Source organism: Erpetoichthys calabaricus, chromosome 1 (genome assembly GCF_900747795.2).
Source record: "Erpetoichthys calabaricus chromosome 1, fErpCal1.3, whole genome shotgun sequence".
NCBI lineage: Eukaryota > Metazoa > Chordata > Cladistia > Polypteriformes > Polypteridae > Erpetoichthys > Erpetoichthys calabaricus.
In genome coordinates, this window is record NC_041394.2 from 83,418,581 (window position 1) to 83,445,863 (window position 27,283).

Consider the following 27,283-nt stretch of genomic DNA (forward strand, 5'->3'; position numbering starts at 1 on the left):
TTCACACCCCAGGACAGGTCTTCCATGATGTGGACTCCCAGGAAGCAGAAGTCTGACACCCTCTCCACACAGTCTCCTCCGATGTAGAGTGGTTTGATGTCCGTTTTCTTTTTCCTGGAGTCCACAACAAGCTCCCTGGTCTTAATTGTGTTCAGGAGCAAGTTGTTGTCAGTGCACCACTTCGTCCCTGTAGGCGGACTCATCCTCCCCAGAGATGAGCCTCACCACAGTGGTGACGTCTGTAAATTTGACAATGGTGTTTCTGTGGTGGGCGGAGGCGCAGTCATGTGTGTACACCATAAAGAGCAGGAGGCTCAGCACACAGCCCTGAGGAGAGCCGGTGCTGATGGAGATGTGAGGGCCCACCCTAACCCTTTGTGTGCGGTCTGTCATGAAGTCTTTAATCCATAGACAGGTGGAATACGGAAGCCCCAGGGCTAGTAGCTTGCACACCAATCTGTGAGGGAGAATGGTGTTAAAACAGAGGTAAAAATCAATAAAGAGGAGATGTGCGTAGCTCCCCTGGTGCTCCAGATGGGACAGGGTAGCATGGAGAGCAGCAGCAACAGTGTCCTCAGTAGACCTGTTAGCCCTGTAAGCAAATTGGTGTGCATCAAAGGTGGGAGGAATGAAGGACATGATATGACTCTGGACCAGTCTCTCAAAATACTTCAACACCACCAGGGTGAGCGCTACTGGCCAATAGTCATTCAGGCAGGTTATGGGTGACTTTTTTTTTTTTTTTTGTAAAGGGAGTTAAATGAAGGATTTCAGACAGGGAGGAACTGAGGCCTGGGACAGTGACAGGTTAAAAATCTTTGTAAAGACCCCAGCCAGCTGCTCTGCACAGCTCCTCAACACACGTCCAGGGACACTGTTGGGACCTGCTGCCTTCCTAGGATTGACAGCCTGGAACGAGCGTCTCACCTCATGTTTCTCCACAGTAAGGCAGAGGGTGATGTTCTTGTGAGTTGCTGCTGCATGTGTAACAGCTGCCTCTGGTAGTTCCATCTCAAAACGAGCAAAGAAGTGGTTCAGCTCATCTGCCATTGAGATGTCACCTTCAGCAGCTCCATGGCTGGTCCTGTAGTTGGTGAAGTGCTGGACTCCCTACCAAACCTGCCTGCTGTCATTACTGTCCAGGTGCTCCTCAATCATTCTCCTGTAGTCTCCTCTTAGCCTTTCTGATGCCTCTCTTCAGGTTGGACTGTGTCATGCTGTAGAGAGCCTGGTCACCGCACCTAAAGGCAGTGATCCTTTCCTTCAGCAGCCGCTGAACCTCTCTGGTCATCCAGGGCTTCTGGTTTGGATAGACACGGATACGTTTCTCCACTTTGACAGTGTCAATGCAGATTTTGATGTAACACAATACACTGTCGGTGTAGAGTTCCAGGTCTGGACTTTCAAAAATGTCCCAGTTAGTCTTGTTGAAGAAGTCCTGCAACTGCAGAGAGGCGTCATCAGGCCAGGTTGTGATGGATCTTGTGGTGTTAAAAGCAGATTTGTGGAGAAGGGTGTATGCAGGAATCATCAGCAGTAACATGTGGTCAGACTGGGCCAGGTGTGGAAGCTGTTTAGCTCTGTATCCCAGCTTCATGTTTGAGTAGACCTTGTCTAGTGTGTTGGCTCCTCTAGTAGCACACTTTACGTGCTGGAGGAGTTTGGGGAGCACTGCTTTGAAATCCACGTGATTAAAGTCCCCTGCGATAATGAACACTGCATCAGGGTAACGGCTCTGTTGGCTGCTAATGCTGCTGTATGTATGTCTCACAGCCAAGTTAGCATTAGCAGCTGGTGGTATGTAAATAACGGTGATCATTATCACATTGAACTCCCGCGGTAAATAGATAGGTCTACATTTCACAGTCATGTACTCCAAGTCAGGGGAGCAATGGCTATCCACTATCACTGCGTCCGTGCACAAGTTATTGTTGATGTACACATACCCTCCTCTGCTCTTACTGGAGTCTCTAGTCCTGTCATAGCACTGTGATGTATAGCCTGTTAGTTCAATAGCCGAGTCCGGTATCCATGAATGAAGCCAGGTTTCCGTGAACACAAACAAGCTACTGTCCTTGATCATGCGGTCTGATGCAACCTGAAGCCTCAGTTCATCTATTTTGTTGACAATAGATCTGGCGTTAGCGAGGAAAAGGCTTGGAAGCGGAGGTTTGTGAGGCTGTCTTCGTAGTCTAGCTAGTGCGCCGGCCCTGCATCCTTGCTTCTGCTTCCTCTCTCTGTGCCGCCTTTGTTGTCAGCCTCCGGGGATGGTAATCCAGGTGGAGCTGGGTGTCCTGGCTATATCCACCGGAACACTGTGCGAGTGAATGAATTCCGACGTAACACTTCCCTCACAGCAGACTCTGATCTTAAGAAGATCGTCTCGGTTGTAGTATATGTTCGCCCAACAGGATGTAGAACGAACTACAATCAACACACACACAAAACAAAACTCCGAAGGCGAGAGCACCGAGCCGCTGCAACTATGTGCACCGCCATGTTATCCTCACTGCTAACTCTAACCCTAATTTCTCTTAAAAGATGCAGGATATCATACACCTAGGTAAAGAATATAAGCAATCCCACAGTTTAAATGTAACATAATAAACAGAAATTTCCCTCAATTGGCACAATGTGAACCAATGCATGTGAATTGCTATGTAATAGCACACAACATGGTACTACATACAGTAACATTTACACATGTAAATCAATCTCAATAGACTTTGGAGGTACACAGTGGAAGTCTAGCTCAATCCATTTACCAAAGTTTACTTGTTTTCTAAGATTAGTAATTTGAAAAGTGTAGTTGGAAAGCTTTTAAAATAAGGGACCTATTCACCAGCAAAGGACGAGAAATGCATCCTGCTTTGCAGCTGCCATTTTCCACCAAAGAAAGGATCACAGGAGTAAAACTGGGCACTGGTGGAAACTTCTTGCTGCCTCCTAAAGCAGTAAACAAAATTGTAGCAAACACATTGGATCATGTTCCATTTTGACTGTTATTTTGTAAATTCTCATTATTACTGTTCATATCTTGTATCAATCTCTGAGAGTACATTGTGCATGATACTAATCAAAACTGCTCTATTTACAACAAAAGACCATACGTAGTCAGTGGTTGTGGAACTTTTGCGCTTCTTTCAAAAGCCCTGCACCTACACCTGGGGCCTCATGTATAAATGGTTCGTACACACAAAAACATTGCGTACACCCATTTCCACGCTCACCTTGAGATATATAAAAAACTAAACTTTGTGTAAAGCCACAAATACAGTATTTTCACGTCAGTGCTCCCCCCTTGTGTACGCATGTTTCTGCTCGGTTTTGCAAACTGGCAGCACCCAGTGTAAAAGCAGTGCTACGGTTTCTATGATGCAGGTTTTATCCGAAACACCAAAACTAATTGCATATTTTTTTACAAATTTAATTCACTTGATTGTAACCTTTCTGTAACAATATAATGGTGCACAGAATGGGCAAACTATTCCAACTACCATGGTTGCTTTAGTGTTGTTAGAAGACATCGCAAATGGAAGAATTAGAAGAGAGCATGTAATAGATTATGATGACTGGCTTCTAAGTTGATTTCAATTTCCAGGAGCTGTGTGCTGAACTGGTGCCGGCTTTACAAAGGCAAACTTTAAGGAATTGTGCTCTACCTGCTGTCCACTCTCAGGTTTTAAGCCACAGGAGCTTTTAACATGAACTTGCCGACTGATCTGGTATTTCTCAGTCGTCACCGAGTCACGCCATGCCAGCTGTATAGGATAGTATTATCTGCTTGTCATTCAGATATGCAAGATTTCCTTACACTGTGGTTGAACTGGGAAACACCAAGAGCAACATCCAGTTTTCCAAATGTACTCAGAGCAGTCAACTGCATACACATTGCAATTGCAACAGTGCCGGACAAGTTACATCGGCCAAGGATGAATTACCAAAAGCATGAGCTGGCATTACATCATATATAGCTGGAGAACCTATAACAACGGCAGCTCTGCATGGTAGCAGGTGCTTTTGCCAACTAGTGAGGCAAAAGGCAAGGGATAAAAAGCAGAGAATTGATTCGTTGTGGCAGTTGGTGCCGCCGCTACACTATAAAGGCACGTTCAGAGAATGAATTTGCTTATGTAAACAAAAAGCATTTCCACTCAATTAATGTGCTACTCAATAGTGCAAAGAACACATGTCGCATTGTGTAAGCATGCAGCAGGTAGCATAATATGGCACACAATCGTGGTTTGACCATAACTGAAGAGACATGATGAACCTGACTCGCCAAATGATCAGCCAAATCGGACAGCGTTACAACTTCGTTTGAATGTAATTAGCAGAATGTAAAAACGTGTAATCAGCATTTACTTTTTAACCAATTAATTTAATATTTGGTCAATATCATATACATCCCTTATAGTCCTTATTTCATTGGCCACATCTCTTACAGCATCCACTATTGCATTTTGTAACTCCAGAACAGTGTCTGTCTACACATAGCCAGATGGTCAACCAGCAGTTTCCGAGGCAGAGGTGTGCATGCAGCCAGCGCCCAAAGACAAGCTCTGCACAGAAGCTTCATCACTGCCTGACCATTGCACGGAGGTCAGCTTTTATATTGTCTGAAACAGAATAAACAGACAGTGGGCTGCGACTCGCCTTTTCATGTCGACTGTGACATTTGACCACTTCTTTTTTTTATTTCGGGCATGGTGCGACTTTCTGAACTTGAACTTTCGAGTGTCTCCACCATGCTTTTGTTGCTTATACCACTGCATAAGCCAAGAAATGTGTTTTTCCTTGCCTCCACTTCGCATTCGCTGAAATTCTTTTTTCACGTGCTTTTCGCATTGTGTTTTAACCAAATACTGAATGGAAGGGGAAATTTATATTGACTTTCATATTTAAAATATGTGAAATTCTGGGAGGAGTCAGGGTTGGGCAGCAGGCACGTGCACATGCATCATATTTCACGCGGACTGGAACATTAGTGCGCAGAAGTTGACTAATACACGGTTTTGTGCACCTGAAGTTTTTTGTACGTTTGCACATTTCCACATTTGTCCATACACCATGTTCTAGTGTGCATTCTACGCATGACGTTATACACAAGGCCCTTGGAATGAGACATTTGTGTAAACACTACACCTTTTCCCCAAAATGGAAGTGTATTCTAAAAGGTTATTGATTAGATCCTGCCATATTTAAAAAAAAAAAAAAAAAGTTTTGAACAGATCCTCCAAGTGAGAATTTGATTCTTTCCAATTTCAAGTAGTATAGAACATTAGTTACCCACTGATTTAAGAGTGGTGGGGTGGGATTCTTCTAGCTGAGCAAGATAAGTCTATGTGCTAGTAGTGTAGTAAAGGAAATTACAGTTTGTCCTTCTCCACTTAAAGGCTGTCTGGAAGTTCACCAAACACAGCTGTTAACAGGTTCGGAATGATAAATATAACAAGGCTGTCTGATAGGCATACAAAGATTTTTGCCCAAAATGTTGTTAATTTGGTGCATGCCCAGAACATGTGGTCCAGTGAGATTGCAACGTTCACAGATTGAACCTTGCCCTGGAAACATTTTAATTTTATATGAGATAAATATGGTTGATGAAAGATTTTAAGTTGAATGACTGAATGCTTTGCATTTATGGAGCTCAAGTGTATCATGTACATGGCCGTCTTCCACTCCTTTTCTTAAATATTAAGTAAAAGATCCTTTCCCCAATGTACTCTGGGGTCTTTAAAAGGAAGAGACTTTAAAATATTTTTATAAATTGTAGAGATGCTATCAGAGTCTTCAAGACTGAACAATAATTCTTCTGGAAAAGAACAAAGTGGAAGGTGAGGAAAACTGGACAGGTTCTGTTTAGAAAAGTTTCTATTGTGAAAGCAGTGGAGGAATTGTGTTGATGAGAAGTTGCATTTGAAGGCCAATTGTTTACTGAAAAGAGAATTTCTGCATTCGGCTAGTGTAGTGTGTGTAAAAATAAAATGCTTTAATGACGAACACACAGACTTTCAAACCTGTTTGTGTGGAAAGGACATAAGTTTGTAATTTACTCAAATTCTTAAATAAAAGTTGTCATCATATTATATATATCCCTCATTATTATGTTTCAAAAAGTGAGACAAGCTATCTGTTTTAACTGAAAAAAGTTGGAGTAAAAAAAAAAATAAAAATAAAATGGCAGCCTCCAAAAATACCTTTAAAGAACATGTCTTTATGAAAATTGGAACTTTCCTTATGCTTTTATGCTATTTTTGTTAATTGTACCATTTTTTACTTCAGATTTACAGTTTTAATTACAATGTTTACTCTGAATTCCAGAAGCAATAAAAAAAGATCAGTTATTGACATATTGTAAATTTAAATCTAGTGCTGCTCTTCAGTGACCTTTTAAAATTACATGTAAATAGGACCCACCCACATTAATTTCATTTAGAAAAGTTTAAAATCAGTTTGTATAATTGTCGGCTGAAAGAAAACTTAATTTGTGATGCTTTCCAGAATAACTTTTTTTCAATAAAGGCACATATTGCAGGACATCAAGACTTTGAGGAAAATGTTATGATAGCTTTGAACTGTTTTAATTCGTTTTAGTGGTCCAGACTCCATCACAGCCACATTTGATACAAGGCAGGTACTAAAGTTGGATAGTGCAATCCAGATGTAGTGGATAAATTAAATTGATACACACACTTTTGTTGAAAAACAAAATTTCACACTCATACTGACTGGGCACAAGATTTCAGCCCTGGACACTGCATCAGTGCAGCATTAACCACTGGGCCACCATGTTTCCCCTTTTACAAAAATGACAAGACTACTGCACCGTTAAAAGTAAGCTTACTTTAACAATAAGGCTGAATCTTGATAAAATGCATTCAATTCCTTATTTAATTTCAAAGCACTCTCAACTAGAAATAACATAAAAACTCACTAAACTATCAGTAAACAAATTATTTTATTTCCAATCAATGACCCAGAAAACAGGGCATGTCCAGAATATCACATTGCCAATTTTTTTTTTTAAAACTCATATGGACCTGTTGTTTAAGTAAACACATCAAAAGACATTGTTGTGCATCATTTTTTCATCTGGTTTTAGTGCTGTGGTTTAAGTAGGAGGACTTTCCAGTGTGCAGACCACAGTTAAGTTGAACAAAATGGTTATTTGTCCCCATAGATCACGGAGGATTAAGCATAACTGTGGTTTGCGTCACCACTGGAACCCTGAAAAATAAGGAGTACTATTCTTAACTTGATTGCCTTCAAAGAGTTGCAAAAAACAGGAAACTCCCTATTGAAATCTGTCTCCAAAATAATTTTGAAAGTTGGAAAGGTGGTGATTTAAAGTATGGACAGATGTGCCCTCTTTTCTATTACTAAAAACTGGTTTACAGTGCATAATTGACACCACTGGTTTACCTTGAACAAGTTTTCCTGTATTCTGAACAGTTGCTGTTGAAGTTTCCAGTTATTTATAAACCTACACATGAGCACGTATAACACAATCACATAAATACAGCTGATGAAATAGTTATGAAAATACTTACCATATACAATAGGAATGGAAACATCAGCAAAAAAATCCACACATAAAGGTGAAAGCAGTTGGAAAAAGTGCTTTGGTGGGGGTCTACATACCAGCCCCCAGTAAGAGAGGCCCAGACTCCCTGTCTTAGTATTTGGAGCACCTGGGATCCCATTGCGTCTACTTCAAAGTGGTCCCAGAATCACGATTTGCCTTTGTTGTATGTTTTCCTGAAATCACGTTAGTCTATCCATTTCGATTAGCTTAGGGGGCCAGACAAAAGTTTAAAAAAGGGGAAAAAGAAAAGAAAACGTACAAGTCCCCATCCAAAATTATTTGATAGCCCTCAGAGAAATATTTGCTTTTTCAAATGAAGGATCTTATATTACTTCGCCAAAATAAATCCATATAAGCTAACCTGAAATAACCTTACTGCCAATTATGCTTTTTTTTTTTTTTTTTTTTTTTTTTTTTAAAGACTGGAACAAAAATATTTAGTATTTTTTTCAAAAAAATGCATTCCGAAATGTATTTGCAGAAAAGCAAAATGATTGACAAATTAAAGCTGCAATTACTACTATCCAGTTTAACACTATTTTCAGCAACTATCTGTGACAAATGTACTTCTGCATTTAAAATAATTTTAACAAAATATAAAAAAATGAAACAAGAAATTATTGTCTGCCTAACGTAATATTTACTTTATATGTTCTAGTAAAAAGTACTGAAAAATTAATTTCCCATCAAAAATATTAGACAAAAATAAAGTGTCGCAATCGGAAAAAAACTCACGTTTCATAATCTGGCTCCTAAAAAACACTGCACAAATCTCCAAATTCAATCCGAATAATGATCATTTAAAACATCAGACATTAAGTGTAGTTAAGCCTCTCCAATACACAACACACAGAGTCTTCCACTGCATAAAGTACAGATTATGGAAAGACATATTTTGAAAAAATAACACCACCTACAATCATACAACAAACCTGCATCTTTTAATAAAGACACATCTCAGTTCCAAAAGTGTGGCAATACGGACTGTTGCGATCAAAACGAAGCAACAAGCGTGTCTTCATCTTGTATTTTTTAACTAATTTGGGGAAGTAACGTCCTAGATGGCAAAATATTTCACACAAGGAACAAGATTAGCTGCAAGAAATCAGGGGAAAAAAAGAAAAAAAGAAAGAAAAAAAAAGGACGTCGCTCGAAACTATTCGGCGACGTGGTTGCCGCGAATCATCTGCTCCCCATTTTTAAGCGACACTCCCTAACTCTGGGGTGTCGATAACATCCAGGTGAAGAGCGGTAAGTGGGGATCTTTTTCTCCTTAGATATCTGCCTTGTTTTTCTCCACGTCTACTCGTAAGAAGACATTCAGAAATACATATCCAGAACTCCTTCCTTTGTCTCTTCCCCTTGGCAGGTTTCTCTACGTTGTTCAAACGAAGCCCGTTCCAAATTTGCTTTAAAACCGTTAATTTTCTCCGATTCAGTTGCTGTCCTACTATCTAACAAGGAATTTGTTTTCCTGGCGTCTTCCCCTCTTAATAGTTGTAAAGCAAATAAAATGAAATCGAGTCAAGAAAAGATGCGATTTTATAAATCCAGGTGCGACTTTTTCCATTTGAGTTGTTTAGTTGTACAATAACAAAAACGTCGCATATGTTCTTTCAGCTTTATTTCAAGTTCCATAAAAATATATTCACTTTCTCTCTCCCTCTCCCTTTCCCCCAAACTCCTCCTGTCGAGCTTACCCCTTCACACAGGTAGCAAACGCCCTACACATAGGAAGTGGAATTTGGTTTGCCAGTCTCATTGGCGTTTTTGATAGTCGTTTACTAATTTCTCAGTTGTTATTGGTTGTTACTATTAAAAGGTCCTAGTTCGTTGATTTTATCCCCTATAGGCTTTCCCTCACGTCAGTCATTAATATCTACATTTTGATTGGCTTTTGGCGACGGAATCAAATCCGTGACCCCTTTAAGGAAGTCGAAAGATGCATTCATTTATTGATTGGTTAAAGAGTCATCATTAGTTCATCAAATTGGCTGCCGCGGAACAATGCACATTTCCTGTTGATGTTAGCGTTGCTTGCTTTTACTGGATAAGGGCAGAGCGAGGGCTTCAGTGTCTTTACATTATAACTAAAAAACCAGGAAGCGCGAATTTAAACTGTGGTTAACACGTTTACGGTACGTGTTATGAGTGTTGCTATATGTGTTAGGCGCATTATGTGTTGTAAATAATCACAGTAGATTGACATTTAAACCAATTAAGATATTTTCCGATCCGCTGTATCCTTCCCGTAGTCGTGGTAGCTCAATCTATAACGGGACTACCAAATTAATACAATGAATTTCTGTATAGTGTATGTGATACATGGTCTATCTTGACTTTTAGAGCTGTCCACAATACTTTGATGAAGACGGCTACCTGTGTTTGTGTTAGATTGATCGTGGGCTGTTGGAAAATTAAAAATACTGTTTGTATTGATCTATTTGCATGAACTTCACTAAGTTAATGTATTTGATATCGTTGTGGCGAGAACATAAGAATTATTACAAAGTAAACATTACAGGTATTGGCTATTGTTAAGACACAGAGGGTGAAGTATTTCAAACTCATACCATTTTATAAAAGATTACGGGTAGGCCTATAGTTAAAAATAAAACCCAACACAGTAATATAAAAGTAATTATTTAAATTGTAAATGTAAACTTGCAGTACAATATGATAGTTTTCAGAGTTGTCAAAAAGTCCGAATTAGCGTAAGTTGCCCAAATTCGGAGTGTTCATAATAAATTTAATGAATTTACTTCGTGGAGTAGAATAAACAAGAATAGCTGCGTCGAATATTTGAAAACTCATTTAAAATTTTAAAGTCAAAATATGGCTGATTTTGATAGAAATCTTTCATTTTTTACCCGTCAGGATAGATCCTTAGTAAAGGGTCAAAAATAACATAATTTGCAATCACTGACATTGAAATAGCTTTAAATGATACCCTACATGCTTATGTTTGAACTTTGTAATTCTGGGAGTTTTTCTTAGTGGACTGGGGTCAACAGTAAAGAAAGCAAATATCAAAAAATATAAGCATATATATTAACCTCAAAACAGCATAAAATTTCATATGTAAATATATTTTATTTCATAAAATGCCCAACTTTCCCTGGGGACAAATAAAGTTCTAACTATATAAAATGACACGGCACATGCCTATATTACTGGACCCCTATTTTTTCAAGGTTTTGTGAAAAGGAGCAACTTTTTACCCCTTGTATCCTATTAGGGCGTGAACCACAGGGTTCGGTAGACTTGGCAAGAGTGGCTTTACTGGTCTACATCTTTATCATAAAGGTTTCATTTCCTGAAAAAATATGGTCCAAAAATAGCCTGACAATAAGGATTGTTTCTGGTCTAGAGGACCTAAAATAGTGGAGAACCAGACATCAAGACAAGTCAGAATTTATATCGTGGTGAGTCAGGAGGTGCCAGAAAAAAAAAAACCTGATGTGATTTCAAAGTGTTCATAAGTAATTCTTACGAACACATTTTTTTTCAATTAAAATGCAGCAAAAATGTATTTTTGCACTATGCTGCATTTATTTTTAGTATCTTTTAAAAATTATTTTCATATTGACTACATTTAAATATGTTTAGTTTATACAGTTATGATTATTGAACTTTATGCACATTTTCTTGAATATATTGTTTTCTTTATATTTTGTAATTTTATCTACTTTAAATATATAAATTTAATTCATACATTATATTACTGTTTGTGTTAAACCCAGCTTATACTAGTTATTAGATAAGTGGGGCCTGTCATTGTCTGTAGCCCTGTTTAGGGGTTGTTTCTGCCTTGTGCTCAGTATGATTTGAAAGGCATCGACCTGAATTGTAATACACAGGTTTGAGAATTTTATGTCACTTTGCAGGGTGGACACTGATGAATGCTCTTACTGAAACAAAAATAAATCACATCTGTAGAGTAGATGTTTAACATACATTTTGAATGTTTTTGTGACACCTCTGTATATCATGAAGTCTGTATGCAGCATATCTAAGATTATGCGTAAGTAAAATTTCTTTGTTAGAAGGCAAGGGTACGCAATGTACTATTAGCTATGGCATGGAATAAGATTTGATGAAGCTCACACAAAAAAATAAATACAGCTTACAAGAGAAGAATAACAGTTTTCATCATCAGAAAGGAAATAAATTTAACACAAAACTTAAACACAACCTTTTTTATATGTACTCATTCATACAGCAGTTTTCTACACCTCCTGTTTTCTATATCTTGACAACCAAAGGGACTAAGCAAGAATGAGTCCTGAACGATAGGAAACTGAAAGCCATGCACACCTGATTAACAAAGAACTTACCATGATAATGGTTTGATATGTGTAAACCCACCCCAGGCACAGAAAAATTCACACAATGTATGCAGGAGAAATACATTTGCAGAAATTGTGAGACAGCAATGCTAGTCACTGTTATCACTTGGCCACCCATTTTCTAAGAAGCACCTTTATTTTCATATCTATTTAGGTTAGCACAATGATTAGGGCTGCTGCTTCATTGGTCCAGAGTCCAGAGTGTGAATCCTACACCTAGTTTTTGCACTTATTTGCAAATTTCCTCTAGTCTGCATGGCTTTTCCTCGCAACATCTCTGAAAAATTTAGTTAAATGGCATTTCTAGATTGGTTGTACAGCTAGAGGAGGCTCTGGCCCCTGCAATTCTGAATTGGATAGTTTATGATATTTACTTAAGTTCAAGTTTATTATCATATGTACAAATTAAATTCTTTTTTTCCTGTCTGACCTACATGCATAGACTACTAATTTTAAATAATTTAGTTATTGTTTATGTTACCATTATTCTGTCTCTTTTTGTCGTATATATTCATTTGGAACATTTTTGTGAAAAGCAGACAGGTGACTTATTTTGTGTATTTTTTTTATCTGAATGCAGATACTGTAAATTTTCAGTTAATTTTATTTAGACTTTTTAATGGATACAAAATTACACTAAAAAAACACTTTTAATGAAGCATTAGTGTGTACAGTGCAAAACTTCAGTGTCGAACAAATGAGAGAAATGCTATCCACTAACCTGCATTAAATATGGCACATTTACTCAATCAGTCGCAGTAGGAATCTTAATTTAATCTGCAAATCTGCGAACATATGTATACATTAAAAATGCTTCAAATAACAAGTAACCACTCTTGAAACCATTCTGGGAATGACAAAACCTAAAGGTTAATGTGGCTTTCTGGAAACAAGATTTTTTTTTTTTTTATCCAAAAGTCCTTCAAAAACAGTCTCTAATACTCTACCTTTTATAAAAAGCAGACCTCCCTACATTCTATATGTGTGACATGAGTACTATCCATTATCAAACACACTTAATCCATAATAGATTTGCAGGGGCTGCAGCTTTTTCAACAGCACTGGTGCAAGGTAGGAACCTAGTCTGGATGCAGATTTCAGTTCAAGCTCAAAATTTATAGTTTTCATGAAAGTATAAAAAATATTAGTATAGTAATATAGAGTAATGGTATTATTACTTGTGTGTATTCCACAAACTATTTACACAAATACAATAACAACAACTGGCAATGAATATGACACACTACTTTATAGTCAGCATAAAGCAAAATATTGAAAAAAAAACTCATATAGTTATCAGTACCATGTTCAGACAGCCATAATTTACAGTCACTGATCAACCTATCACACGTGTCTTTGTGGTGTGGGAAGAAAACCCGTACAGACAAAGGGAGAATGTGCAAACTCCACACATTCAATGACCAGACCAAGATTCGAACTCTTGAGTTTTCTAGCTGTAATGCTGGAACACTACCTAGCAAGCCTCTGTGATGTGCAATTGTAGTTAATAATTTAAAGCTATGCAGGTTACACAGCCATGAACCTTCATTTGTACTCAAGTGTAGACCTAAAACCCATTCAAGGTATACTCCGTTTGTTTTAGTGATAGGCTCTGGCAATCTTCTGTCCTTTTGGAGAGACACAGAGCAGGTAAAAACACACAATGAATATACAGTGCATCCAGAAAGTATTCACAGCGCATCACTTTTTCCACATTTTGTTATGTTACAGCCTTATTCCAAAATGGATTAAATTCATTTTTTCCTCAGAATTCTACACACAACACCCCATAATGACAATGTGAAAAAAGTTTACTTGAGGTTTTTGCAAATTTATTAAAAATAAAAAAACTGAGAAATCACATGTACATAAGTATTCACAGCCTTTGCTCAAAACTTTGTCGATGCACCTTTGGCAGCAATTACAGCCTCAAGTCTTTTTGAATATGATGCCACAAGCTTGGCACACCTATCCTTGGCCAGTTTCGCCCATTCCTCTTTGCAGCACCTTTCAAGCTCCATCAGGTTGGATGGGAAGCGTCGGTGCACAGCCATTTTAAGATCTCTCCAGAGATGTTCAATCCGATTCAAGTCTGGGCTCTGGCTGGGCCACTCAAGGACATTCACAGAGTTGTCCTGAAGCCAATCCTTTGATATTTTGGCTGCGTGCTTAGGGTCGTTGTCCTGCTGAAAGATGAACCGTCGCCCAGTCTGAGGTCAAGAGCGCTCTGGAGCAGGTTTTCATCCAGGATGTCTCTCTACATTGCTGCAGTAATCTTTCCCTTTATCCTGACTAGTCTTCCAATCCCTGACGCTGAAAAACATCCCCACAGCATGATGCTGCTACCACCATGCTTCACTGTAGGGATGGTGCCAGGTTTCCCCCAAATATGATGCCTGGCATTCACACCAAAGAGTTCAATCTTTGTCTCATCAGACCAGAGAATTTTCTTTCTCATGGTCTGAGAGTCCTTCAGGTGCCTTTTGGCAAACTCCAGGCGGGCTGCCATGTGCCTTTTTACTAAGGAGAGGTTTCCGTCTGGCCACTCTACCATACAGGCCTGATTGGCGGATTGCTGCAGAGATGGTTGTCCTTCTGGAAGGTTCTCCTCTCTCCACTGAGGACCACTGGAGCTCTGACAGAATGACCATCGGGTTCTTGGTCACCTCCCTGACTAAGGCCCTTCTCCCCCGATCGCTCAGTTTAGATGGCCGGCCAGCTCTAGGAAGAGTCCTGGTGGTTTCGAACTTCTTCCACTTACGGATGATGGAGGCCACTGTGCTCATTGGGACCTTCAAAGCAGCAGAAATTTTTCTGTAACCTTCCCCAGATATGTGCCTCGAGACAATCCTGTCTCGGAGGTCTACAGACAATTCCTTTGATTTCATGTTTGGTTTGTGCTCTGACATGAACTGTCAACTGTAGGACCTTATATAGACAGGTGTGTGCCTTTCCAAATCATGTCCAATCAACTGAATTTACCACAGGTGGACTCCAATTAAGCTGCAGAAACATCTCAAGGATGATCAGGGGAAACAGGATGCACCTGAGCTCAATTTTGAGCTTCATGGCAAAGGCTGTGAATACTTATGTACATGTGCTTTCTCAATTTTTTTATTTTTAATAAATTTGCAAAAACCTCAAAGTAAACTTTTAAAAAAAAGTAACATTTTTTCATGTTGTCATTATGGGGTGTTGTGTATAGAATTCTGAGGGAAAAAATGAATTTAATCCATTTTGGAATAAGGCTGTAACATAACAAAATGTGGAAAAAGTGATGCGCTGTGAATACTTTCCGAATGCACTGTACTTATAGTGTAGCATAGTTGGTTAACCTAGTTTGGAAAAACAATACAATACACTTCAATTGTGTGCCAAAAATGACCTAACAAATTTTAAGAAATAGAAGTAAATATTTTCTTTATTTAAAATAAAAATCTATAACTCTTATTCATAGTACATCAATTAAAATGAAACATTAAAGAATAAATAGTAAGAAAATGAGAACCCATCTTTACACGATTAATTATGAGTTCATTCATCCATCTATTTTCTGAACCCAGTTTATAAATTACAGGTTTGTGAAGAGCTGGAACTTCCTCTGGAAGCATCAGATGTGAGGAAAGAAGTATAGAATCAAGCCTACACCCACATTAGGCCAATTTAGACAAATTTGGCAATTACCATTACATGTACACTTTTGGTGGAAACCAGAGAATACCCATGCATACAATGGGAAAACACACCACACAGACAGTAACTGGACCAGGATTTGCACACAGGTTCCTGAAGATGGCACATAAAACTGTTAACTCTCTAGGTCTCACGTATTAAATTAAGATCCTAGAGAGCTACAGTGGCAGTGGGTTTTCGTTAATAATAATACATTTTATTTATATAGCGCCTTTCCCATGCCCCAGGCGCTTAGATTTGTCAGGTTTCTGTTAGGTAAAGCATGTCGAGTTTGGAGTCTGTAATGAATTCTAAAAGCACCAGCGATTTGCCATTAAGAGATCCTGAGTTAAACAATGCAATATTTGCTGCCGAGGGTTCATCGGGGACATATCCATGATCAGAGTTTATTTTAACAAATTGCACATTCGGCACACTGACACTGCTATTTCCAAGGCCATAGATTGTACGGTGCATTGCTGAACATACGCTGCCGTTGAACTTTTCTTTCGCAGCCCTGCGGAGGCTGTGACCAGACCCGCAATGTTAATATTTCGGGCGCCGCACAATGCCGAAGTCTTTTAGGCCATTCCAGTCTAACCCTTTGCTCTGAACAAACTGTTTAATATGAAAGATTTTGTCACGAGAGTATTTTAGCATAGCACAGAGCAATCCTTATCTGATAGTATCAGGGAAGCAGCACAGCAGAGTGGAGAAGGTGAGACGGGCGAGGTGGGGTGGCGCGGAAGAGCGGCAATAGCAAGCAACAGAAGAAGCATATTAGGAGATATTATAATATGCACATGAATGACCACAATTCGGAGGTTCCAATGTACAGCCACATACACATGACGCTGAGCCGCAAACCAGGTGGGTGTAAAATCTAATAATTTATCTGTCCTTAAGCACGTAAAGTAATCGAGATTTAATCCAGTATATCCATTGTAATTAAGGAGACAGCCCATCCCCGGCTCCTAGATAGCCACGGTACAAAGAAATGTTCTTAAGACTCGTCCCGTGAACCACAGTAAGAGTCAGTTGTCCCCGAGGCTACGGACCCATTCAAGGCAAAGTCCACATCCAAATCAGTACAGTTCGAGTCAGTTGCATCCATGAACTATACAACAAAAAGCGAAAGAAGTGTAAAACGTGCAAATTTAAATCGTTTTGGCTTCTTTCTTTATATGTAACCAGTCACTACTGCCAACGGAACAGACTTCATTTGGTTTAATTAGAAATAACTCGTTTTTTTATATTATGTACCTTTAGTTTTATTCTTAACCAGCAGCCATACAAATTAAGATATAAAGCATGCCAAAAGATGGCCAGCTAACTCAGGGGTCTGAAAGTGAATTCCTCCCTTTTTGCTTAAAGCTGTTTCTTAATTAGTGGGCAGTTCTCGATTTTAATTTAGTTATATGGTTCATTGGTGCACTCATTCTGTCCCACCAGACATTTTCAAAGATGTTGATTTTCTTCTTTCTGAGCACACCAGTCAGATATTTTGTGGACCAGAGCAGGTTAGTATTTCTCAGACTTTAACTTTTTTCTTTTCAGATATTTGATCGAAACATGACGGATACTTAGGTGCAAACAAGATCAAGGTTGTAATTTAGCTAGCTTTGTATCTCATTACTGTTTGGCCAGTAAAAATCAAGTCAATTAAAATTAATGCAAAAGAAGTCTGTTCCATTAGCAGCAGTAATTTGCTGCTAATTATGAAAGTGACTTGAATGAAAACCTGCAGCCACTGCAGTGCTCCAGGATCTGCGTTTGACATCCTTGTCCTAGATATTTAGTCTATTCATGTGTCCTAGTTAATGTTGATGTAATAGTTAGACTCAAAATAATTTCTTTATATGTAAACACAGATTATATTAGAAATGAAAAATATGTTAAATGTGCCTATAGGCTTAAGAAAAGTCCTTTTGCTATAAAATTGCTCTTGTAATACTGACTTGCTTTCTGAATGTTATAAAAATGACCTCTGTTGAGTCAGCAGGTCTGATTACAAAGAAGGGTGGCCTCTGAACTTTATCTGGGAGGACATGCTCAAAAAGGCCAGACCAGCACATACATCTTATCGGCAGCAGGCCAGAGGAAATACATTGTTTCCTTACAGAGCTTTTACATTTTACAAGTATAGCTGTTAAATCACAGTGGTTAGGATGTGTAAAGTTTAAAGGAGGCCTTCGGACCAGGTTTAATTGCATTATATGAGCCACAATTGTTTTAAACATCCACTTGACATTTTCAAAGAGCGTGAATAAATTCTACAAGGATTAGCACTTCATACTACTGTATGTGAATGTGCAAATGTTTCTGTCATAGTGTTATTTGGTAGAAGACATGCAGGAGGGTGGATGACAGTTACAACTGATCCTATATTTAAATGAAAGCTGAATAACTTTCTGTATTTTGTGATTGGTTAAGAGGAAGTTCCCAAATGCAGGGATTGTCTATAAATAGTTCTTATAATGTTCTCATAGCAACCAAACTTTTTATTGATTGGTCACTATGAAGTGACTAAAGGCTGGGAACTCTCTTAACAGGAAATGTAATAGAAACACAAGGCTCACAAATAGGCCTGAGAGGGCGCCTTGAATTTGGTAGTCTCAGATTTAGTCTCTTGGGAGATATGTATTTAGAGAGGTGTAGTATGTGTAGTACCAGGGACGTCTAATGGCTAATGGGTTCCTGCTGTCTGTAGGCAGTTTGCAGTAGGTGCCATCCTGGCTCTCAACAGACAACAAAGACACCAAGCTTATGATTGACATTTTGAGCATATCATTGCAGGTAAATGTTACTCCCTTTTAAAGACCTAGCTTTATGTTATACTTGAGTTAAGGGAGTATATACTTAGGGCAAGGTGTAACTAGTTATTCCATAACCAGTAAATGTAGGAGTGGGAGGTGCCATTAGGAGAAGATGCTGGTTGCAGAAATGTACCCTTATTTTGAAAGAGCAAGTTGGTTAGGGGAGTTACAGGACAAAGGACATGAAATCTGGTAAAATCTCTCTTCACAAACTAATAATGATCTGTCCTTTAGTAGGCAGATTGACAGCGGTTCACATTTCTTCTGTGATAACAACTAGCTATTCAAAACTGAACAATTTCAAATGAAAGGCCAGTTTTAAAAGACAACTATGAAGTCTTCAGTAGTCTGTTTCTAGTATTTAGAAAACTCAATAGCACCATCCACCCATTGATTAATTTTTTGTATTTCACTCACATTTTCTATTATAAGATCCCGGGGAGCCTGTCTCTGTTAATTACATGCACTAACTAACATTGAAATCTTTGGAAAGTTAGAAGTATAGAACACTCATAAAAAATCTGACATGTACATGGAAAGGACACAGAATACCTTACATACAGTGACTGAGCCAAAAATAGAACCTAGAACCTTGTTTGTAAAAGGCAGTAACAATAAACACTGCACCACAGGGACACTCCAGAGAGCAACAGTTTTACTGTTTTAATACTTGTTAAAACACCTTGAAGCTAAAGAGTTTATTTACTAATCTGTCTTTTTAGGGGAAAACATTAAAAACAACACATATACTATACATAAAAACAGTATAAAACATGTTTAATCCAACACAGGGTCTCAGTGATCCTGAGCCTGACCTAGCAGCACCAGGCAAAAGGCAGGAACCAGCTCAAGATGGGATGCCAGTAACAATAGTGATGTCTACATACTTTTGTACTAATATGCTGAACAATGCTTGATCAAGTTCATGGTCAGTGGGCCCAAAGCCTAACCTAGCAGCATAAAGTGCATGACAAAAAACAAACTATGGACAGAGTGCACAATGCTACAGTGAAAAGAAAAAATAATCAGGTAGGTGCACAACAAAATATTTCACAATGTTAATATGAGCAGGCTACTGTTTGCTCAGTTATATTAAAAATGGAGAAAAAACAGAAATTCCTAGAACTTATTCCTTGGTAATAAAGTTCAAAGTTAGTTAAACAATTTATTCAGCATGTACCTTTGTTAAAAATACGCATTTGTCCTGTCTGAAAATTATTTACCTAAAATTTAGCTCAGATGTGTAATTGCAAAGGGTGACTTTGTTTTGCATAGACTAACTTTCATAATTTAATAGATGACTAAGTTTGGATTTATTTATTTCTGAATCTGTGTTTTCACTTTGCTGGTTGTACCACAATGGAACTTGGCAGTTGGTTATATTTAGGAGGCACAATTTATCTTGAGCAAGCAAACAGAGTATATTGTGACAATGGAAACCAGTGCTTTAAAAAAATCATAATGTGAACATGGGTAGAACCTATAAAATACACCTAAAAACACTCCTGTCACGAAATGTAAGTACTCTGAGATGACGGTGACTAGCTGCTGTATAGATGTACAATATACAATGGATAATCTGAGATCAGAAGTGCCACTTGGGATAAACTTAATTTTTGTAGTGTTTCTTATTTCATAATATCTGATCTAATAAAGGGAGTTGCAAAAAGAGCTATCTTGGCTTTTGAAGAGCAGATAACATAGTATCTAGCAATGCAAATAACTTCCATTGTCTTTATTTGGGCACCTTGTCTCTGTGCTTTCCAGAGGCCAGATCTACAGTAAATATGCATTCCTGTAGGACAAAGTTGGGATGAACTGAGATACAGTGGTGTGAAAAACTATTTGCCCCCTTCCTGATTTCTTATTCTTTTGCATGTTTGTCACACAAAATGTTTCTGATCATCAAACACATTTAACCATTAGTCAAATATAACACAAGTAAACACAAAATGCAGTTTTTAAATGATGGTGTTTATTATTTAGGGAGAAAAAAAATCCAAACCTACATGGCCCTGTGTGAAAAAGTAATTGCCCCCTTGTTAAAAAATAACCTAACTGTGGTGTATCACACCTGAGTTCAATTTCCGTAGCCACCCCCAGGCCTGATTACTGCCACACCTGTTTCAATCAAGAAATCACTTAAATAGGAGCTGCCTGACACAGAGAAGTAGACCAAAAGCACCTCAAAAGATAGACATCATGCCAAGATCCAAAGAATTCAGGAACAAATGAGAACAGAAGTAATTGAGATCTATCAGTCTGGTAAAGGTTATAAAGCCATTTCTAAAGCTTTGGGACTCCAGCGAACCACAGTGAGAGCCATTATCCACAAATGGCAAAAACATGGAACAGTGGTGAACCTTCCCAGGAGTGGCCGGCCCGACCAAAATTACCCCAAGAGCGCAGAGACGACTCATCCGAGAGGTCACAAAAGACCCCAGGACAACGTCTAAAGAACTGCAGGCCTCACTTGCCTTAATTAAGGTCAGTGTTCACGACTCCACCATAAGAAAGAGACTGGGTAAAAACGGCCTGCATGGCAGATTTCCAAGACGCAAACCACTGTTAAGCAAAAAGAACATTAGGGCTCGTCTCAATTTTGCTAAGAAACATCTCAATGATTGCCAAGACTTTTGGGAAAGTACCTTGTGGACTGATGAGTCAAAAGTTGAACTTTTTGGAAGGCAAATGTCCCGTTACATCTGGCGTAAAAGGAACACAGCATTTCAGAAAAAGAACATCATACCAACAGTAAAATATGGTGGTGGTAGTGTGATGGTCTGGGGTTGTTTTGCTGCTTCAGGACCTGGAAGGCTTGCTGTGATAGATGGAACCATGAATTCTACTGTCTACCAAAAAATCCTGAAGGAGAATGTCCGGCCATCTGTTCGTCAACTCAAGCTGAAGCGATCTTGGGTGCTGCAACAGGACAATGACCCAAAACACACCAGCAAATCCACCTCTGAATGGCTGAAGAAAAACAAAATGAAGACTTTGGAGTGGCCTAGTCAAAGTCCTGACCTGAATCCAATTGAGATGCTATGGCATGACCTTAAAAAGGCGGTTCATGCTAGAAAACCCTCAAATAAAGCTGAATTACAACAATTTTGCAAAGATGAGTGGGCCAAAATTCTTCCAGAGCGCTGTAAAAGACTCATTGCAAGTTATCGCAAACGCTTGATTGCAGTTATTGCTGCTAAGGGTGGCCCAACCAGTTATTAGGTTCAGGGGGCAATTACTTTTTCACACAGGGCCATGTAGGTTTGGATTTTTTTTTCTCCCTAAATAATAAAAACCACCATTTACAAACTGCATTTTGTGTTTACTTGTGTTATATTTGACTAATGGTTAAATGTGTTTGATGATCAGAAACATTTTGTGTGACAAACATGCAAAAGAATAAGAAATCAGGAGGAGGCAAATAGTTTTTCACACCACTGTATAACATGAGCGATATTGAAAGTCAAGGTTTCAAACATGTAGCACAAAAAATGTTCCTGTTTTTTTTGCGCTTTAAATGGTGTAAATGGTGATTGGAGCTCAACAGCTATCACCAGTGCAAGGTGTCTACTTGTCTTTACAGCAGTCCTCCATCCATCCATTCATCCATCCATTATCCAACCCACCATATGCTAACTACAGGGTCACGGGGGTCTGCTGGAGCCAATCCCAGCCAACACAGGGCGCAAGGCAGGAACAAGCCCCGGGCAGGGCGCCAGCCCACCGCAGGGCACACACACACCCTCACACACTAGGGACAATTTAGGATACAGCAGACCTGCAATATTAATTTAGTTCCAATGGTTTTGTCTCTCTGAGTCACCAAAAATAAGAGTGGTCTGAGGAGTGAAGAAAGCAGTGGAAGAAAGGGAGACAACATAGATATGGGAAAGCTCGTAACTAACTAGCCCTGTGATTTAGGGATCTATGAATTTACTTCAAGAGGCTTATATAGGATAGACAGTCATTTATTTTTATGTCAGTTTTGACAGACGTTTTTTACCATTTTGGTCCAAATCTGGCTGCACCTATCATTATCTGCACTTATAATACTGGCAATTTTTAAAACATATCACGTACATTATCTTGCAGTAATGGTCTGTAAAATAACTGGATCACATTGTTACCCAAATATTTGACCCTGGCCATTCAACAAAAACATAATTCAGGATATCAGTCAAACAGTGTTGTGCCAAAGAAAATACAGATTTTCTAAGGGGAATTTTAAAATGGGAATTTATGCACTATAAAAGGTGCATATTACATCTTGTTTTCATAATTAGTGATGTTAAATTATAGTAATAGTTTGGCATGTCTGAATTTTCATTACTCAAGAGTCTAGTTTTATGTTAACTATTTACTCAGATTGGTATAAAAATAAAATATATGGAGATTGAATGAAGACTTTGAACATAGTAGACGTATACTGGTGGATATCATTCTCAATTGCCTAGCATTGGTCCACCTGTTCTGTGATATTTATTTTTGTTTAAGTAATAAGGCAAATTTTTAAGCTGAAAGCTCTTGAAAAGCTAATAATTTGTCTCAAGTAGAATTGACTATTGTAATGCTTTATATTTATATGTAGTGATTGTTTTTAAGTTTTTGCAATTACTAAATCATATTTTTTTTCTTTTGTCACTGACCATCATGACACTTGATCTACCTCAAAGTGAATATGTACAGTATAATATTCCTGTTTTCAGATGTTTTCTTTCCAAATGAAATTATTGTTGTTTATCTGCCTAATGCCCTTTCAGGGCATCATGCACATGTAGAGGGCATACAACCATCTGGCTGAGCCTTTCCTTTAGGTCCTGCACTTCTTCCATGCCACCTTTTCCTGTCTGTAATACACTTGTCTATCATACCAACATCTACATGAACATGAAATTTAGCATTCTGCAAGTTAGGACAATAGATGCTTTATACATGCTGTATGATTATCTAAAATACAGAACTGTTATATGTATATTTTAAGTCATTTTTTTTCAAATCTATACATACATTACATAAATTGTATAATATGACAAATCAAAATAGGTTTCAGTGAAATAAAATTTAAAGATTTAAAACATTTTTTCAGATAAAAAACAATCCATCCCATTTATCACAGAAACCATTAAGATCTGTAAACATAAACCACACTAACCAAGAGGACAGACAGCCTAATTAGTAATAAAAAGAGGCCCACTGTGTTATGCAACCTGTTATTAATTAAAACAATAGGAGCTTAGCAGAGACATTGGCAGGAGCCCAGAAGACTTATTTTAGAATAACATTAAGGAATTGATGCCAAATTCGAATGGGGCTCTGCATAGTTCCATGCAAATAAGTGCCATATTTTCATCCATTGTACTGGAACCACTCCCATACAGGGTCACACAGACCTGGAACCCATCCCAGCAGCCTCCAGTGCAAGACAGGAGCCTGCCCTGGATGTTAAGCCAGGTAATTTCATTGCAAATTTACACAGTAATTCATACAAGATCAATTAGAAGTTGTCAGGATCCCTAGTAAGCATATATTTAGGATGAGTATTGATTTTTTTTGTCTTTCCAATATATATCTGTCACTTGCAAAAGAAAATACATTTTAAAATAAACCGCATCATGTTTGTATTGTCAATTCAAAGTTGAATTGTCCCAATATTTAAGTCCCACTTTAAAGTACAGTTTAGTCTAGATTCCCACTACGCTTTACATGAAGAAACATTTTGTGAATGTTTCCACTCTGGTTTGTACTGATGATTTGAATATGATACTATTATAACATGAAGTTCATTTGGTTTTTACATAAAGAACAGGATTTTTTTCTGGTTTGTGAGTAAAATTCCTTGATTTCTACAAAGCATTTAATACCTATAAAGCAGAGCCCAGTCCAATCTTTCTGTCCAGTGCTGCTGGGACAGACACCAGCCTTAAACAACCACCCTTCCGTTTTCCTAATCCACTTATTTAGAGCATGGCCACAGAGAAGCTGAAGCCTGCCCCAGCAAACATAAGGTAGTTTCATAAAATGTAAATCCGTGCCTTTTTTGGTCCTTTTGAATATGTACAGTATGACATTTCTGTACCTCAGAATCTGCTGGTATACTAAAAGATTAAACTTTTTTGATAGGAATTTTCTCATTGACAGAATTCAAACGTGTGTTTTTGATCAAATATGTTAACGCAGTGAGGAACATTTCAGATGTATAAAATCTTTTAAGTTTTTGCTTCCATGTCATATTAATATTAATTGTTCCACTAGAAAAGTATTGATACATGTATACACTGTATTTTTAACAGATTGCTGGCATAACATCAATAAGAAAGATATCCTGGATGGCAGAATGATGATGCACTGAGCACACTTAGGCTATCGATTATTTTCTCTTTTTTATTTTGATTAATTTAGAAAAATGTCTTTTTCACTTTGACATTATAGAGTACTTTGTGCTGATACTAGTAAAAAAAAAACTTCAGCTAAATATATCATGGTTCTATGCCGTAATACAATATTACACAGTATGTGAAAGATGAATATATGTTGAGATGAAATTTTCTTGCGAAAAGACTAAACTGGCAAGTAAGTAGTGCAGCCAAAGATGACTAAAAGATGCTGGAAGAGGGCTATACATACTGGTGAGTGTGTCCATTTAAGTAGTCACATGAACAAGCATTCTCCCAAAATTAACTTGTATGCAGCTGGGTCAAATTAAGCAGTTAGACTTGGTTTTGTATTGATTGTTTAATGCTTTGTGCTTCTCCCTGCTGTCATATATCCCCCCATTTTCTGTATTTTATTCTGGGTCAGAATTGTGAATTTCCCCTTGGGATTAATAAAGTATCTATCTATCTATCTATCTATCTATCTATCTATCTATCTATCTATCTATCTATCTATCTATCTATCTATCTATCTATCTATCTATCTATCTATCTATCTATCTATCTATCTATCTATCTATCTATCTCTAGTGCTCACTCTCTCTGTATACTATATATGGTGATGTCACTTCCACACTAAGATAGAAATTCTGCCCCTTCAAAGTCGACATTCATTTTGGACCTTGATCCCTTAAGGACAGATCAACCTACAAACGCTAACAGATGCCAAGTTTATTGAAGAGCCGTTGGCCTATCCATTTTTGTTTGTAGTTTCCAATGCAGGAATGTTTTTTTCAGTGTATTATTATTAGTTTATGCTGTGTTTAGTATATTTGGTATATACAGTTTAGTATATACTATATACTAATATATAACCACAAGCGTTACCTGGTAGGTAACCACCCATACAATCAGATTGTGATTCAGACTATGAATGTCATGAATATATATATATATATATATATATATATATATATATATATATATATATATATGTATATATATATATATATATATATATATATATATATATATATATGTGTGTGTGTGTGTGTGTGTTTTGCATGCTATTCATACTTTTTAATTTATTTATAGTGCCTTGGAAGTTTTCACAAATAATTGATGACATAAGTAGTCACTTCCCTTAATGTATGCAGGTAACCTGTCGAGGTGTTTTTCAATTGATTGTATTATAAATGCTTCTGTGTCTGGAAAATCCAACATGTGGTCAGTCACCTTTGTAACCTAACCTACACAAAGAAAAGAACGCTTCCAGCAGCCCCTTGAAAAGTTGATTAAAAAGCACAGAGGATGATTTCTAGAAAATATCTAAGTCACAGTTAAATGTATTATTAAGAAATTAAAAGAATATGGCACAGCTGTAAATCTGCCTAGAGCAGACCATTCACAAATACTGGGTGATCGTGCAAGAAGACTAGTGAGAAAAGCCACAAAGACACCCATGATAAGGAGTTGCAAGCTAAGGGGACTAAGACTACAGAGACTGTCCAGACAATTTGTTTCCCAGGTGCTTCACCAGATTCAGCTAGAGTTTGCTAGATGACACTTGGGGGACCCTGAAGTCAGGTGGAAGAATGTTCTATAATATGATGAGATCAATATTCACATTTTTCACTGTCAGACAAAAATGGCACTGCACATTATCTAAAACGTACCATTCTCTCTGTGAAGCATGGTGGTAACAGCATCATTCTGTGTGGATGCTTCTCTGCAGTCGGCCCTTTGAGGCTTGTGTGGGTAAAATGAATAAAGGAAAATTCCTGAGGAACAAATGCAGTTTGCAAGAAAGCTGTTTTGTTGAAGAAAATTTGTTTTCCAGCAAGATAACAACCCAGATCTATATTTATATACATTTTGCATTTATAAGATACTGCATATTAATGCAATAATGTTTTATAATTGAATAGTTCTTATAAATAACACCATGATTCCAATTATACAATGTGTATATCTGGACAATGGACAGGTATGATAAAATAGCAATTTTTAAAAATGGTGCTTATTGCCTTTTTCTCTAGAATGAAAACTGAAATATACACAATGTGCCTTGACTACAACATACCCTAGTCTATAAATGTTTAAATATTCTCAGTGATCCCATTATTGGTACGTCTACAACTCAAAATCCATAATCGCAGAATCAATGGTCCTCTTTTAAATTTTCACACAATAAACTTTCTAGAGTTTACAGAAAAGAATAGTACAGTAAGTAAAAATATTGAGTGATAGTTCTATTAATCAGAGAGAATAGTGGAGAACAGATTGACTTGTATAAACTCACTGAAAAGCCACAAATACTTGTATCAGTTCTTTATAGCAGTGGTGTGCAGAATCAGATGAGCTACAGCAGTATAAAACCGCCATTGTCCACTTAAATCAGTTGATAAATTTAAAACATTTCTCCAATTCCACTAAATCTCAATTTCTGTTGTAACATGCAAATGTATTTATTAGAATTTGGCA

The 27,283-nt window shown here is 37.7% G+C and overlaps 1 protein-coding gene across 2 annotated transcripts in view; it reads right to left on the minus strand.

Annotated features, from left to right (window-relative positions):
- Positions 1–9,343, minus strand: part of LOC114652766 (pecanex-like protein 1) — a 149,863-nt gene extending 140,520 nt beyond the window's left edge. For both annotated transcript variants that reach the window (XM_028803094.2, XM_028803086.2), the window contains exon 1: positions 7,554–9,343. In XM_028803094.2, the coding sequence (XP_028658927.1) occupies positions 7,554–7,706 (153 nt within the window). In that variant the 5' untranslated portion in view covers positions 7,707–9,343. The remainder of the gene's footprint in view (positions 1–7,553) is intronic.
- Positions 9,344–27,283: the final 17,940 nt, after the last annotated feature.